General features: G+C 42.3%; 1 protein-coding gene across 1 annotated transcript in view; it reads left to right on the top strand.

Moving 5' to 3' along the window:
- Window positions 1–824: 824 nt before the first annotated feature.
- Window positions 825–18276, top strand: part of mnat1 (MNAT1 component of CDK activating kinase) — a 32945-nt gene continuing 15493 nt past the window's right edge. Inside the window, exons 1-6 of the mRNA XM_056427206.1 lie at window positions 825–977; window positions 6602–6754; window positions 7137–7210; window positions 9477–9580; window positions 10750–10890; window positions 12114–12245. Of these exons, the coding sequence (XP_056283181.1) occupies window positions 889–977; window positions 6602–6754; window positions 7137–7210; window positions 9477–9580; window positions 10750–10890; window positions 12114–12245 (693 nt within the window). The 5' untranslated portion in view covers window positions 825–888. The remainder of the gene's footprint in view (window positions 978–6601; window positions 6755–7136; window positions 7211–9476; window positions 9581–10749; window positions 10891–12113; window positions 12246–18276) is intronic.

Genomic DNA, 18276 nt, shown 5'->3' with positions numbered 1-18276 from the left:
CTTCCATGAATGTATTTTGAAATCAAAGTATTTTTATATTTTCAGAATAAGGTATATTAATCCATCGACAGCCACGTGAATTCTGTATTTATCCTGTCAAAACTTAACTTGAAAGCTGAGAATTTTTTTAAATTTAAATTCTTTTGCAAATACTAATTGCCTCTGTGGGGCACTGGAGTCTATAATTTGATGTTGATCAATATCAATATAAGCAAATCAATATACCCATATAGTGTCCTGGCCTTATATTGATTATCCTAGAATAATTAAATATACATAAGCTATAACCTTTAAAAAGACGTAACTGTTAGTGTTACTCTTTTATAACTATAATACTATAATCATAATTTTCCATCTTCATCATACTTTTTTTATTTAAAATAATAAATCACACGACATATACACCAAATTTAGTGGTTAGGTCATGTAATTTATAATCTTAATATAAACAGTTACTTATCCAACTAAAACTAAAAGCCCATAGTGAGTAACATCTGGAGAGATTTTGTTTGAATTATGAATCAGTCCAGTTTTACATGTGGGTAATCTAGGTATTACGAAGGTAAAACCTATAATCAAAACAGACATGTTATACATTCGCTCTAAATACGACTTGTAAGTCGATACGTGAAAATAAACCACTCCGCTTTTTTTTACCTCAGACCCACCGTGTCCCGCCATGGACCCCTGGGTGTACCTGGCCCACAGAGTGGACACCACCGCCGTAGAGGTCATGATTATACAGGAACTGATCTTATTAATGGCATTTCCAGTCGGACCGCATTCTGTGTAACACAGCAGTTCGCCACCGGGAAAGTGACAGGAGAGGAGAGCTGCTAGTTGTTGACATTGCTCTCCAAGTTTGTACTTTGTGTTGCACACACAGAAATGGACGACCAGGGATGTCCGAGATGCAAAACAACCAAATACAGGAATCCGTCTCTGAAGCTGATGGTGAACGTCTGCGGCCACACGCTGTGAGTAAAGTTATTTATATCAGCGAAAAGAAAGTTCAGATTGGAGCTAATGTCCCCTAGTTTGTGCGAATATACACTCATTGACACCATAAAACCCTAAAGCAGGCGGTTAAGTCTTATTATTAAGCTATTACCACATTAATTAAGCGTTGTATTCTCCTTAAAATCTGAATTATTAGTTAACGTGCATCACATGTTGAAAACGAAGTTTCAGCCTCACGAGCTTTAAGCTAACAGCTAACGGGTTTCTATGCGCTCTAATAATGTTACTATATGAGGGTGGAAACAATGACATCCTGATAAACCATTTGTATCGTTAATATAATATTAACATTGTTAACTATGATTATTTTTTGTAAAGACTAAAGTTAGAAAGTTATAGTTGGGTGTATGTTCTATGACAACTCCCAATCATTGTTAATAATAATATAAAATCATTGCTTATGTGTACCCTTTTAAAACCACACACACACACACACACACACACACACACACACACACACACACACACACACACTGGACCACTGAAGGTGTTTTCAGTCCTCTGAAATATGAAATGTCTTTTGACGTTTACCACTTCAGAGAAAATTGTGATTGATGTTGCTAAAGTGTTAACCACATGAGTACCACACTTTCCAGAGATGATAAAAAGGGTCATTTTAAATGAACAAATACAATCTAATCTACACACGGACTGCACTGCATGATCACAGGTATGTTCCATACAACCGATGAATCATGTTGCGTGTCTAAAGCTGGTTCCCACTATAGTCACAAGGCAGAATTTAGTCCCAGACCCTAACATAATTGAAGTAATTAAAAATGTAGCCTACATTTGATAATTTCCACCTATTTGTGTAACTTAACCATCTCAAGACTGATTCTTAAACATAACAATATTTTACTCCCTTACGACCCGATGTTTGCTCGGTTCAGCAGTTTAACTCATAACCCTGATTATGGATCCTTAATTTGACAACATTTTATTAGATTACATTTCAAGTAAATCCAATCCAATGACATAAAACAATGTAAGCAAGTCTTTGCTTTTAGTCAAACTATCAAATTAAAGGTGTTTTATTTTTTTAAAGTTACAGTTAATCAGAAGAATCATGTGATGACGATTGCCTGGGTTGCTTGAATGAATTGCAGAAGCAGTATTTTAAACTGATCGTATTTATTATCACGCTAAAATCACTTTTAATTGTGTCACCATTTTGTCAGGACTCTTGCTCTTACAGTCAATTTTGTCCGCTGTGCATTTTCCAATATTTACCCTTGTCATCTGTTTATAAACCTGGTGGTTTAATTGAGGGGGCCATGCTCTCTATGAGCACAATGCAGTGACGGTGGAAGCCTGATGAGGGCATCTATTTGACCCTCTTTGTTTATTGACCGCACCATCAGAAAGTGGCCATGCTTTGTCATCAGGTCAGTAAGCTCATAACTCACCGGCTCTGTCTGTGCAGGGCTCCACACAGAAAATTAAAATTATTCTGCAATGAAGCAATTTGGATGTCCTAGCCCAGGTCACCTTGGATTTGTTCCTCAGAGCGGCTGCAACAGTGAATTAATGCACCACTTGGAACCTGCTGTACTCTCAAACTGCATTAGTATTTTCATCACTGGTATCATTTGGGTTTTTTGTTTGGAGCTTCTTCAGGAGTTTTGGAGGTCTGCACGGCGGCGTGAGCAATGTGTTTTCCCGATTTATGCCAAAAGAGGGAAATGTAAAACAAAATAGGAAATTAGAAAGGCAAATGTGTCCGTGCACACGGGACGCTGTACAAAGTGCACTTTTTGGTTGCCTAGTTCTGCAGAGTGATGTACCTCCATTTACAATTGTTCATGTCAGCAGGAACATGTCGGTCATCCTATTCATTTGCGGCACTTAATTTCAAGGCTTGCTTGTTGGTGTTGAACTTCCTAAACAATTAGTCGAATAGCAAAGAGACAGAAAAGTAATCTACAATATATTAAATTGTTTTCATCATAAACCAAGCGAAAAGCATTCATTGTTGCTCTCCATTTAATAAGATCATTTTGGAAAAATAAATATCATTTTATTTGTTGGCTTGGATGGACAAATCAAGCATCTTCAAGATGTCACCTTGGGCGTTGCGAAAATGTGACGGGTATTTTCTTTATTTTTTAAAAGGGAATAACATTTATTTTTCCAATCAACATTTGAGATGATGAAGGCACTTACAATCTATCTATTTAAGTAATTGAAAAAAGACTTGCTCTACCGTGGCCTGATTGAGTGGCTGTTCCAGTCCACACTGACCAAGTGATGCAATGCAGTATTACGCTTTTCCACCTCTAGCATGCATCTAAATTTAATCCCCAGCACATTTTGTATCCATGTCATCGGGACATTTTATGTGTTTTTTTTATTACCTTTGCACAATGACATCGGACCCATGTCCTTTGGCATTTGACACTGGGCACCGACGCATTGATAGTAGCTTAGATATACAGTGGTGACTCGAGCAGCCCGCCCTCCTAGATGAGGTTGAGAGAATAGAAACATCTCAATAAGTAGAAGCTAGTTTTCTGCATCTGGTAGTTGTTCTTTCTAGGTAGATAATCCATAATTCATTAGGAAAAGTTTTTCCAGGTTTACAGAATTCCAGAAGTTCATATACATCTTAATTTCTTCCATGGATAGACATGGATGGGCATAACATACATTTGTCTGAGTATTCAGTACAAACTAGTTGCCTAGAAAATTAAAGGAATAGATTGATAATCTGGGAAATGAATTTATTTGCTTTGTTGCTGAGAAGATAAATACGACCATAGCTACGAGGAGAGCGTTAGTTCGGCATAAAGACTGGAAGCAGCGGAAAAGGCTCTCCTGGTTCTGTTTAAAGGTTCAAATAAATTCACTGTAAAGTACACCAAATCTAAGCTTTATTTTTTTAAGATCAGACAAGCCTATGCGAGCTTCCTGTGTAAGCAATCGTACTCCTGGGCCTCAGCATTTTGTAACTCTGCTGCTGCAGGTATTGTAGGTCACAGGGCAGCACAGAGAGTCATACCAGGTTTAAATTCGACACGAAGCCAGCCCTGTCGGGACTCAGTCGTTCCTCTGGAAGGAATACGAGCTTTATGGCACAAATAAGGGAACAATGCTCCTTTGTGTTCATAGTGCTATTTTATTTGTGCTTTTTTTTGTTGCGTAAGATGAAGGCGAAGACACCGACAGGGTCACCCGTGATGGTGTGAAGGCTTCTTTGCTGAGCCAGGACCCTTTTCACCCTCCCTTTTAACCCCCTCCTTTGACCTGCTGACAGCTGCAGATGGGACAGATAGGAGCCTCGAGCTCCGAGCAGGACAGGTGAGAGAGGGAGGAGTAGGGAGGACTCAGTCAGCAACAACAGCCCGAGGACACAGAGAATCGCAAGCTGCTCGAGATCTGTTGGCTTACTGAATTGTCTGTTCTGTATGCTCAAGCAACACAGCAGCCTGGCAAGAGGTTTTCTGAGTTCCCTCTTTGATTACGAATGGCAACAGGTACACAATCCAAAAGCTGTCGCTTTTCAGAGGAGGAGTATTTCAGAAGTAAGATTGCAAATCGACTCTAAAATCTCCTCCCTCCCTCTTAGACGTTCACCTCTTTGCTCTAGAGTTACACAGGATTTCCCCTTTGGAGAGTTCTGATGTGTGGTCCATTTATGGGGCAGGGGGCAAGCTACGCCCCACTCGGCGTCCCATGTTGATGAATGGCCTCTTTGTGGGCCTGTGGAAACAAGCTGAATCCCTCCATCTACCTCCATATGGCCAGGCCTATACATCTCTGGTAGCCTGGGGCCACAGGGAACATCTGCCTCTTCCATGGTGCACTTGAGCAGGGACTCTTCATGCTCTTAAGCGCCAACTGGACAACGCAGATGTTTCTGTCTGTCATTCATTTTTTATTTAGTGGCTTCATCCAAGCCCAGCTAATCTGGCATGCTTGTAAGATACTCCCCCTGCAATGCAGGTTACATCTGTTTGTTGTTTGACTGTGAAAGCTTGGTGTCATACTTGACGCGTTGGGCTTGTTTGACCCATATCTCAGGCGTTAGATGTAAACAGACAAACTTCATAGCTCTGCAGTTTCACCTTTTAACTGTTTCTTTTGTTTGAATCCTGCTGATGAAGTGAAACGTCTCGCAGGATGACTTTGTCGTGATTGTTCGAATAGACTTTTGACAAGGCCCAGGTCTCAAGCCCAGTGCTTGACTCAGGAAAGAAATGACTCAACCATACTTTTAATGACATTTGTTTAAAATCTGTCTTTTTCCCCCCACTAACTTGGCTCCATATTATTATGAAAACTGTCTGTGCTCAAAAGCAGATAGTGACATTTGGAAACCAGATGGTCCTTTTTTGTGAAGGTGGTTGCGAGCAAGAAGGTGAATTCCTGTGGAAATAAAGCTCCACAGAGACTTAATTATAGAAGTGTACTGTGCAAACGTTTATCCAGGCCCTCCACCCTATCAGGGGCGATTTAGGAACATTCCCATTGTTTTAAGCGTCCACTCCTCACTTGAGTGTGACAGATGGGGAAATGCCTACTTGCATAAATATGTGATTGATGGCTAAGCTCAAGGTGCCCTTAGCTAGGCCTGACAGTTGTCATAGTGCATGAAATAAACCTTTCTGTTTGAACCTGAGCTTTACCGTAAAGTTCTGAACACCGTCCGAAGAATGTTCCGACTATTTTGTCCGGAGTTGGTCAGAAGGGGAGGGGCTCTCTACTTATTAGAATTATACGAGGACCTAAAGGCTGCCGGAAAAAGTCATTATGACTGGTGTCCTGCTACGTATTTGTCTTGGAAAGTAATTGTACCCATTAAAAAGATTTATAGTAGATACTTTGATCAATAACTGCCTAGATTTCCACAGTATTTAAAAATGTGGCTTTAACGTCTCCATAATACAGCTTCCTTTCATTATGGCACTGTCAGGAAAAATAATGATATTTTCGGGCAGAAAAAGGTCAACGGTTGCGATTGCATTTAAAAATACTGATACTACTTTTAGATAAGAAACTTACATTTTCAGATAAATGAAAGCCTCACACACAAATTACTGTTCATCTAAAAATACTTAAATGCACCTATGAAGTAAGGAATATAAAAAAACACTGCAACTGTACATCTGTATTACTTTGGCTAAAAGACTCGGTCCATTATTATAATGATAGACTACACTGTCAATGACAGAGCAGTATTTTATCATATTCTGTATACGTGGCATGACTGATGTCTGTTGAAATAACAATAAAGCAAATGTTTTTTCCAGTGCAGACAGACGCACCACTGATGGGGTGTCAGACTAATTTCCTCTTGTCTGAGAGGAGGAGGCAGTCCAATCGACGTTCCAATAATAATCCCAGCCATCTTTGAGCACTTAGGGGAAATATTCATATGCTCCATTATCACCCACTGTGCCTGATGATAACTTGCAGACATGAAAGAAACAACACAGATTGACTTTACTGTGTGGAGAATTGTATTTCAGCAGCCACACACACCCACCCCATGCTTACAACTGTCTCTCAGGGCTGCCTGGGAGGGTCACTGCTGGAAACATTCAACTCGGCGTGATGGTTTTTTCTGTTCCCTTTTCAGATGCGAGAACTGTGTGGAGATGCTGTTTGCGCGTGGCTCGGGGAACTGCGTGCAGTGTGACACGCCCCTGAGGAAGAGCAACTTCCGCGTGCAGCTTTTCGAAGACCCGGCTGTCGATAAGGAGGTGGAGATTCGCAAGAAGGTGCTGAAGATGTGAGTGAGGGGGACCAAGAGGGTGAGGGGTGTGGCTCTGCGTGTTTATGTGTCATCTCATGCCTCCTCCCACTTCTTAAGCCACCTTTGTCTTGCTCATTACACTGTTTGTTTTGTAGACAATGAGTCTCCCCGGGGGGGCCCAAACAGGAAGGCTTTTTCCCTGCCAGGTTTTTACTCCTCAGCCCCTCCCTGCCTTCCCTCTCTCCCTCTCATCTGTTCTTTAATAGCCCCTTAATTGACATATAATGTGTGTCTATTAGCCAGTATGCAGACATGGTATTTTCGAATGGTTGATTTAATGGAGGCTATTAATGCCGGCGTATATTTGCTTTCATCGGGTTTTCCTATTTGTCTCATCAGTTTTGCTCTTCCTCTGCAGATACAACAAGAGAGATTTTGACTTCCCCAGTCTGAGAGAATATAACGACTACTTGGAGCAATTGGAGGACACAGGTAGGACTTGTACCCCTCATGCTGAGACAAAGAAGGGATGCCTATAAGTGTGACGCTAACGCATCTTGACTGGCAACCCACCATGAACTTTAAGCACGGATGTATCAAGAGAGCTGGGTATTATACGGCCATCAGTCTCTCTGCCACTTTGTCCCAGTGGTCAACCAAAGCTGCGGCAACAAAATCTAACCAACCCAAAATCATTTTTCCCTATAAACCAGCATTAGAGACGTCTGTAAAACCTTTGACAGGACACCTCAAACTACAAATAGGGTTGATTCTACTATTTGTATTATACACTTTTAAACCATGAAGGTTACATACAGTTGACCAAACTGTTTTGATTTTCGGCCACACACACACCAAACAATAGTAAATCCATAGTTTGCGATCGGTTACACAGAAAAAAAATCTGTGTTTCTAGAATAGAAAATATCATCTGCCATAGTAAATGTATTCCCTTTTAAAATAACTACACAACAGTACTAAACAGTAGTATGTCTGTATCGGCTGCTCTATTTAACCCTCCTGTCGCCTTCGGGTCATTTTGACCCGATTAAATATTTAACCCTCCTGTCGCCTTAGGGTCATTTTGACCCGATTCAATGTTTCACCCTCCTGTTCCCTTTATATTTACTAACATATTTTACCCTTTGGGTTCAATTTGACGCCAGCAATTAAAACCTCCAGAAAATTATTAGAATTAATATTGTTTTCCAAGTTTAAGTGTGAGGCACTTTATGTTTGTTTGTTGACTACCGAAAGAACACCGACATTAAACATTGAATGGGGTCAAATTAATCCTAAAGCGACACGAGGGTGTAATATTGATTCGGGTCAAATTGACCCAAAGGCAACACAAGGGTTAAGTCAAAATAATGTAAAACTTTAAAACTCTAATGCAGTCCACGGCCTTTGTTGTTATTTGTAAATCTGTAAATAAGTCAATTTGAAATAGGCAGAAAATGCCAAATCCTTAATGGTTTCTGGTTTAAAATGCCCACTTAAAAGATTGCAATGGAAATGTAATTGTAAGATGTAATCTTTAAGTGGAATATTTAGATGTTAAAAACAGAATAGGCAGAAATGGTAAATATTGATATCTCTGCCAAGAGATTAAGACTGCAATTTAATAGCAGTATGCTCAAGCCCTAATCTAGTTTAATTCATAGAATTCCTCCCGGGCCTATTGAAAACAGGCAACAGATTTTAGGTGGCCTGCAGCCGCAGTTTGGACTCCCAGGTGAAATTTTTCCCAAACTTTCCCTGAGTTTAGATAAGCTTTTTAATTTTTTTGGTGACAACGTCTAAATTCAAAATCAATGGGACGAGTGGGACAGGGAGGCCGGGCCTAGACAGTGAGATACTAATGTGAATGTCATGTTAAAGTCAGGTGTCCAGTCCCAATTATAAATTGATGGCATTTCAGAAGGCCTGGTGCACCTGTAATATTATGTGTGCACTCTAAGTTGACCACCCCCTCATTTTTAACCATTTAAACATTCAAAATTCTCCTTAACTTCCCTCTTAAGCAGCCTTGAAGTTATATTTTTCCCACAGTTCTCATAAGCTCCGCCTCTTGACGCCACTCGCTGTGAGAGCTGTGCAGCGCAGTGCGTGCAGACAGTATTTAGCGGAGCAGCGCGTGCGCTCTGATCGCTCTCTTAATGAAGTATCGATACTCAAAATATGCTAAATCATATCGTTTTTAACGTACGGGTACTTTGTTAGCATCGCTACACCGTGCAGCGTGACAGCAGTAGATGTAGCGGGCTGACATTCAAGAAACCTAAACCCCCAAACGCTGTCGACATCTTAACGCTGATTGGCCGAGACTCGACACGTCCCATCAAAGATGTTTTATTGCGAAGAGCACCACATCACATTTTCTCCGCGTCTCACTGCAATCTCAACGGCAGCTGATTTACACACTGACACTGATCATCTAGAAATTGGCATAACGGTGCATATTTTCAGACCTGAACAAATCCTGAACGTCCTGAAAGACGTACGTACTCTTGCACTGAGTTGTTCACTTGAAAAGTGAGCTGAGAGAGAAGTTCAAACCCTGGCTTCTTTTTCACCTCCGCACAGCTGGCCAATCCGTGGATGTGAATGTCGGACTGTCAGTTTGGGAAGGTTACAGAAATGGTCGGCACAGCCCCCCTGTGCGGGGAGGGGGCTCTGAAGCTGTTCCACGATCCAAAATCAATTCTAATGGAGTATACTGTCCCCTTTAATGCTGGTTTGTGTCTGCTTCATGTAGTGTACAACCTGACCAACAACATCGATGTGGAGAGCACCAAGCTGCAGATGGAGCAGTACCAGAAGGAGAACAGAGATCTCATCCAGAAGAATAAGGTTAAACTGGTATGTACTAGTATTTTCCCAAACATATATAATACCTTCAATAATAATGCTTATTACATGTTACAATTAGGGCTGTCAGCATTAACGCGTTAATCTATGCGATTAATTTGGCCGCGATTAACGCACTAAAATATTTTAACGCAACTTTGTTTACTTCCGGTGTGCGTTGACGTTTTTGCACTCCCCTGAGTGTCAAGCCGCGGCAGTCCGCCTCCTTCCCTCCGTCTGCTCCTCGATATTCACAGAGAAACAGAGGGCGACGTGTCGGTGACGCGGGGCGGAAGGTGCAGGTGACTTTTTTGTTGTTGCTCCGCCCCGATGTGCGCGCAGACACGCCGGCATGGAGCTCTGCGGCGTGCGAGACGGAGAGCCGAGAAGAGATAACGACACGTGGAGACAGAATGACATGCTGCTGTAGAGACGATCAACAACAGACGTTTAGTTAAATAAAAGAACAAAGACGTCTTTAAGAAAAGAACCTTACATTACTTCCGCTGTAATCTGGCGCGATAGAGAACATGACAGGGGGGCGGGGCCTCACCCTGATAGAATGGTGGGGGGAAACACTGGGATGTGTCACATGCAAAAGCCTTTAAAAGGTGAATTTACATTGTTTTGTAAAATTGAGAAAATGAGCCCAGCCTCCAGAGGGTTAACATTACATATTTGTCAGTTTACCAAGGCCACTGGTTCTGCTGTTGTTCAGTGTTAAAGATGACGGGACCAATGGGGTCTCTAATACATCTTTGTTTACTAATCTGGATGTTTCACTGAAGAAACAATTTATCATCCACGATATTAAATACCTCGCTGGCACTTTATATGTAGGAGCCTCTTTGAAAACACAGCTCTGTGTGAAGTTTTGTCTTTAAAAAAAGAATACAATTAAACAAGTGTCTAAAATACACGCTGTCTGAAGGGATTACTCGTTCATTTAGAAGATTTAGTCTTTAGAAGAAAAAAAAAACTTTTAATCGCGATTAATGAATTTCAAAATGTGCCCTAGTTAAAATATAAACTGGTAGGCATTTTTGTTCTTGCTTGCTCCCACCCTTGGAGAAGTAAGAGAGTAGGGTCAAGTACAATATGGCCTGCAGGGGCTGGTTGGAATTCAGCCTTTGGGTCAAATATGTCGCACCATTTGTTGCCTCATCCCTGTTCTCGTCCAGACAAGAGAGCAGGAGGAAGTGGAGGAGCTGATCTTGTTGGAGCAGCAGGGCAATGAGCAGCGGAGACTGGATTTGCTGCAGGAGGAGCAGAGGCAGCTCCAGGCCAAGAGGAAGAACAAACAGGCTCTGCTGGATGAACTGGTGAGACACACACACATGTTTCATGTACATGTGTCCACGTACATGTGTCCACAGTCTGGTGAAGACAAAAGCATTGACATTTTGGAAGATGTTCCATATTTGACACGCACAGACACATGAGCACACACATACACACACACACACACACCCCATCAGCCTGAGGGTTCATTGCTGTGGATCATTAAGAGATTATTACCATTCATTGTGCTAGGGGATTGCATTGTTTTCATTCTGTGATTCCAAAGCCTCCTGGCTCCATTGTGTTGAGCTGCAGGCTTTGGAAGTGATTGTTCCTGCAGAGCGGGCTGCTGAAGGACCATCACAGATAGCAGACTAAGCTGTGTGTTTGTTTGTTTAAGGCACAGGGCCTGTTGACTGTAGGCAGATGAGATCAGCTCCTACCCCCCCGAGGGGAACTGTCCTGAGCTTTGACATCTGTACATCCCTGTGGTCAGAGAGCTCACTGTTCTCATACAGATACACCAACACGCATATGTTAGATTCTTTGTTGCTGTTTGCTGAACTAGCGGTAAACGAAAACTCTGAACTCGGAACATGTGATATACTTCGTGATTATTGTTTTTATCTAATGTAAACATGCATTTTAAATAATTTGTTTGCAGCCTTTTTTTAAAAATTATTAACTTTGTTCTCAATATCTTTGTAGAATGAGAATCATGTATGGATTGATGGATGTCATCCAAATAAAGCAGTACATCCACCTGTCCAAAATAGCCAACTGGCGTGAATTTAAGTGGTAAATGTTTGATATCAGATGTATTGGAAGCTATTAAATGACTTTTGGTTTATTGTTAAATGCTAAGACACCTCTAGACTGTCCTACAATTGCTGTCCACCCCATCAAAAATGTCCTAACCTTTCGGTGAACAAAGTATCATAGCTTGTTTTCTTAGACTTCAGTGCTTGGCAACACTCCACTTGAGAGATTTAAATGTCCGACCTTGCTTTTAGTGAAGGTGAAGGCGGCGCAGTGCACTTGTTGCGTCCCCTGCAGTGCCACAGTAATGTGGATATGGCTTGCATCGATAATGTGGCCTGAAAGGACCCCATTCTGATGGGGGCCGGTGTAGATGGGACTCAACAAATACATGCAAGTGTCAAGCTGTTTTTGACCAGCACTTCCCGATGAAGCACTTTGTGGCATGCATCACACAACAAGATTAACATTCTCATAAAATCCCAAATCCCATTTGTCTCACCAGGAGCAGTCTCAACTTCCTGCCACCATCTTGCTCGCCCAACACAAGGTCCGTGCTGCCAAGCTGGAGACCCAGATAGAGCAGCAGAAACAGACCGTCAAACCTACCAGTCTATTCTCAACTGGAATCCATATGGTGAGTGCAACTTTAGACTAATTAGACATTTAATGCCAGCTCAAACTGTACACACCAATTCGAAGTGATGGACTCTTGCCCTGCTATCAAAAAAATGCAATGGTGGGTAGGTGGGGGTGTGTCATTCCAGGTACTTGTGAGAGATTGAAATATAATCCAGGAATCCCAGCTGGATCCATATATGAGTTTTAAGGCCCATCAGATGCCAACTGTTCTTTTTGATATGACAAGGATGCGTTTGCAAAGTTTTCAACATAATTTGTTTAACTTTTCTCTTCAGCAAACGAGAGGTAAACAGTCGAAATACTGATTTCATGTTGCAGAGTAATTTATCAGAAATGTGCAAAAATTAGGGAAGCTCTGAATATTTTTGTAGAATCCTTCTGCATTGTCACCCACAGAAAGTGGGTTCATTCAAATTAATAAGGATCAGGGTATTTTGAAACACAAACAAGTAAAATAGGAGTTATTTTTAGGAACTGTACTTTTACTTTTTATTTTCCTACATTTGCCATTTAAACCTTATTTCAACTCGTCTATCTAATATGCATTTTGCCACATTAACTGAAGCGACCTGTTTTCCAAGTTGTCTACAGTTATGCAGGAGAGCTTTAACCAATACCTCTTACAGCACAAAGAGACAACACTTGAGTCAGATATTAATAAGTTGGGTATATGCAAAAATAGAGAAAATAATGCAAATACCTTTTCATTTTAAGGCTTGGCTGTTCTACTTACTCGAATCCAGTAACTGCTCAGTATGCCACTGAGCAGTGTTGGAATGCAGCCTGCAACGCCCCTTTCACAATTTATTCCATATTAACAAGTGTATTTAGTCAATGCGATACAAATGTAGGTTTCATAGAGTACAAACGTCTAAGTCAGATGATCACTTTATTGATTTTGATATATTAACAGAATCCTCTCGTTGTGCAAAGCATGTCTGTCTTTTGTCTCGTTTGGCTTTACAGACAGGTCTCCTTAATAAGTTAATATATATGTATATTTTACTCTATGTTCATAGATGCTGCAGGAATAGTTGTATTGTATTGGGTACCTGTGCTTTTGGAGAAGGCAAAACAAAGCAGCACCCTTCCTATCAAAGAAAGTTAATTTCAAGATAACAGATACAGGCAACAAAGGCTTTCCAGGTAGCAAGTATGATATTTTATGGTAATCTTATCAATGATTTCATGTCGATAAAATAAAAAAAAGAATACTTGAATATAAATAAATGTCAGATAATCACCATGCATTACAAAGTGCATTCCCTAGAAATAACCCCGTTGCACCGTGGCTATTTGTGACCTGATGCACAGCGGATGAAACGCTTATTCCAAAGAGAGACTTGGCACTCGACTCAAAGACTTGAGACCTGCATAAAATGACTTGTGAAGATTTCTGGCCCTCAAACACAAAAAATATTAAAACAGAATGTAACTTTTACTTTATAGTTGAGGTTTGTGAAAGAGTTATTTTGAGCTTTTCCATCATTAAAGCTTTTCAGAAGTCTACCCATCATTGATGAGGGGCCCACACCTTTTCAAGAAGGCGTAACGTGGGTCTGAACACAAACTTGCATCCATTTGTCAGAGTTGGCTTCTTGCAGGTTGACCAGAGTGAAACCTGAGCGCTTGAAGAAGCTGTACATATCATAATTCAATTCAATTCAGTTTATTTGTATAGCCCATTTTCACAAATTAGAAATTTGTCTGAGTGATTTACAATCTGTACACATAGACATCCCTGTCCCAGAACCTCACATCAGATCAGGAAAAACTCCCAAACAACCCTTCACGGGGAAAAAAGGGAAGAACCCTTCAGGAGAGCAACAGAGGAGGATCCCTCTCCAGGATGGACAGATGTAATAGATGCCATGTGTACAGAAGGAATCATTATACACTAATTAAAACACAGTAACAACAAAATGAATGAGTAAGACAGAGTGAATGACTAGTTGGTAGTAGGCATATTCCACGATCCAGACCTCCATGATCCATCAGGCAGATGGGATCTATGACGTCGGACCCTATGAGGCGTGAAGTCAAAAGGACTCCGGGGAGAAAGCAGAGTTATTAATGTGCAATAGAGATGAAAATTCATCCATAAGTAGAGAGAAAAGAGAACCAATGACTACTATATTTACAATGAGCCCATGCAGGTTATGGTCACATGGTGGTACACCTCTATCTGCTGCTGGAGGTACTTTGGGTTTAAATAGTTTGGGTTTTGGTGTGATTTTAGCAGAGTGATAATTTATAGTTCATGTGCGGTGCTTGTTGACAATAGAGTGCTGATAACAGTCCAGACCCGCAAAGTGAAGATGTTCCTTAATGGCTGGTGCGTCTTCGCTGTGGGAACAGAGCCCTCCCCCTTCATGTCATCACATTCCTGTGGGTGAACGGTGGGACCCACAGAGCATGTGGGCTCACGGCTGCGGCCGCTCTGAGGGCTGCAGCTCTGTGCTCACTGTGTCTAAAGAGACCTTCCATTTGGCTAGCGTTCAGGTTTTCAGCCGTTTATTTTCATTTTACTGTGATGAGATAGCCTCTGTCATCAGCCCACCCCCTTCACAGCAACCCTCATGAGGCACGGTTGTCTTCCCACAGTTTAGTGAAGCATGTGAGAGATATCTGCTTCGTACTCACCTAGGCTCAAGCACAGGTATAACCCCACTCGCTCTGTGTTTTACCGTCTTTGTTTGCCTATTCTGCCCATTGTAATGTGTTTTCCACTGACACGGCTCTTTGAAAGAACTCGATTAGATATTCCAATGCAGTAATAATCAGGGAGAATTAACAGAAGCATTAATTTACTCATTAAACCCCAAAGAGACAACTGGTACATCTACCACCAGTAGAAACACATTGAATTGATTCCCAAAAATAGGATTGGTACTAGACTCTCTTTTGATATCCAGCATAAAGCTAAACTTGCTGATGGAGAGAAGCGGCGCGGTTGTGTTGCTCTTGGCTCCGTCTGTGGCTGTTTTTCCTCACTTCTTTCTTCCCCTTTCTCTTCATCCTCCCGTCCCGGAGCTCCTGTTGGTGTAGCAGAACTCTCACCATGCATCTGCTCTGTTGCACTGTGAGACTTGAGTCAGGGGAACGTGTGGGTTTGGATTTTCCTTCATTTCAGAGTCCATAAGAATGACTTCTGTTTGACTTGGTGGGGTTTCAACACAGAGCGGTGGATTCCTGCACATCGCTGGAATTCATTTATCTGTGAGTTTGTGGTGCCTTGTTCCAGTTTTTTTTCTTCTACAGGAATTAAGGGGAGGCAAATGTAAAAACACATTTACAAACTTAGTACACGTTTCCATGATGTGCCTTTTTCACATTTAAGATGTGTGTTCCTCTTCACTGACGGGTATCTACCTGGGTAGATTTGTTTTGCGGTCGATAAGGCATCCATCTCTACACATTCCTAACACGGACAATAGATGAACATGATTAATGTAGTCAAGGCTCCAATAATCACTTCAACCTCTAAAGTAGAATACATATATATGCATTGCCTCCATAGCATCTGTGCAATGTTGCTAGAACATATGCATCTGAGTGATGGCTGCTTGAACAACGCTTCGTTTAACACCAAGGTACCCTACACCTTCATCCAGGAGGAATATGTTAAAACATTTTAATAATCATGATAGTTTTTTTTTCTTTCCTCTGCTTTGTAAATGGAATCGTCTTTGGATTTTTGACCCCTGGTCAAACATACTTGTCATTTCCTTGAGTGGTTCTTTGGAAATTGTGATACACATGACTCCCAAATAAATATTAATACAAAATCAAACTATTCATGAAGCAGGAATGGCGTATCTGCCAGTCTGAAAGCCATTTGATCCACGGAACGCGAGGATGCCGATCTTCCTCAGCTTCCCAAGTCTTTATTTAGAAAGTGATCTAACATTGCATCTAGTTGTGACATGTTGTTTACTGGGAATATGCAAGGGGACATTTCAGCTTTTCTGGCACTACTCTTTGCCTGAGGTCGGTGAAGGAGACTCCGACCCTGATCCCGATTATTCTGGTTGCGTGTTAACATGTTGGTGAATGGATGCTTGAGGAAGTTAGCCGATCCTGAGAGAAAGTAGTCTCGGTCCAGGTGGGATGTGAGGTGGGATGGGCCTGGTCTTGCCTCAGGAATGGTCTAGAATCCCTCGCTAATCCCTCACTTTGTAGGCACTCTATTGAACCCAGACACATGTACGGGTGCATGCACACACACACTTGAACGTACACTCCCCTCACCCACTCTGAGTAAACACCCTTTGAAGAATAAAGTGTCTTTTTAAAATCGACGTCCGCTAATATCAAAAGAGACTCTCTGTGAAGGAGGGAGGCAACTATTCACTGTTTAAACAGGTTTGCTTATTGTTGTCTGACACATAAGACCAGCTTCAGGGCCGAGCCTGATGACGAGAGTCGTTGTGCTTGCCACCTGCTCTGAGCAAAACGTGGCCATGAGGTGAGGGTTATTCTAAAAGTATATATATTTATATTTGATTTAAGAATTGTATGAATAAATGTTTCTTTGCTAGTTTTCAAGCACGCTGGCTTTGTTTGTTGTTGCCAGTGAGTTCTCGTCTAAGCGCGTATGGGTGAGGTTGGGAATTGTCCTCAGCTGCTTCAGTCTCCCATTCCTGAAAGCATTGACCGATGGGGAATCTCTCCACCTTGGGGCAGCTTTCAGCGCCATCTTAGATGAAAGGTCCTAGGTTCCAGCACTGCTTCACTCCTCACAGGCGGCAGAGCAGCTGACATACCTGACGAGGCCAGCATGGGCACCTAATGAAAGCAGGAGGCACACACACACACAAACAAAGAGCAACTCGCATACACAGTCAGCCAAATGTGGGTGGAAAGTTTATCCCTAAACATAGATGTGCAGCTGACTGAAATAACCCTGGGTTCTCTCTGGCTGTATTCCATTCTACACTTAGGCAGTGGTATTTGAATACCATAGAACACACACACACACACACACACACACACACAGAGTGTGAGCTTGTTTGCTCACGCCTGGTTTACTTGGTTAAGTCGTCCTCTACAGTGACCTCTGCATGGCAGAAGGACTCGTCAGCACAGGCCAAGCTCTGCCTTCCTTTCCTCTGGCAGACTGACCTAACCTGTTTCCCCTGTGAGGTGTCGCTCCGTACTCCCCCCCCCCCCCCAACCCCTTACTCACTCTTTTACTATCTTCATCTCCTTATTCACACTCTTTATACAAATAGCACCAGACACAGATATTTTTGTTGTAATTTTTTTGTTCACCCATTTCCACAAACAAATAGTTGTATGTGGGCGAGTGCATAGCCCCTTGCCCTTTGGCCTTTTCCCCATTATTGGATTGCTGGCATGTAGGTTAGCTGTGGAGGTTTGTGGAAAAGGGGTCAGCCCGGGGGGTAAAGAGAACCTTCAGTCCTGATTGGCACCAGCACATGTGGACATTCACACCTCTGCCCCTGGCTTAGCCCTGTTAGGTTGGCCTCGGCACCCCTTACCCACGGACAGGCCTAGCCCAGCCTAGCAGAGAAAGGAGTTGTCAGCTTTAGGAGCTATGCGCGGGGGCAGCTGCCATTAGACCGGCGGTTATATTTAAACTGGTAAGGCGAGGGGAGGCACTGTGCGGGCAGCAGCTTTTACACTTGCTGCTGTGTGGGCAGCACAAAGCTCTTTATCCATACAGAAGCACTGGCGGTGCCAGGGCAGAAGGTGGAAGTGAGGGCTGCGGCAGGGATGACACTAAGATGGCCCCGAACAAGGGTTATTTATGTTATCCTCTGTGTTATGAGGACCGCTGTTTCCCTTTTCATTGATCTCATTATCACTTTGTGCATTAGTGACGAGAGCCTAGCGGCCTCTGGAGCCAGCTGTGGCCCCTTCAAACCCTCGGGAAGCGTGTAGGCGTGCGCGTCCGTGTGTGTGTGTCTGTGTGTGTCTGTGTGTGTGTGTGGGGTGCTGATGGAGAGCTGAGTCTCGGCGACCTTGGTGTGTCCTGCTGAGCTGCAAAGTCAGAGGAGAGA

Source organism: Pseudoliparis swirei, chromosome 11, assembly GCF_029220125.1.
Source record: "Pseudoliparis swirei isolate HS2019 ecotype Mariana Trench chromosome 11, NWPU_hadal_v1, whole genome shotgun sequence".
NCBI classification, from domain to species: Eukaryota; Metazoa; Chordata; class Actinopteri; order Perciformes; family Liparidae; genus Pseudoliparis; species Pseudoliparis swirei.
This window is presented reverse-complemented; position numbering and strand designations above follow the sequence as displayed.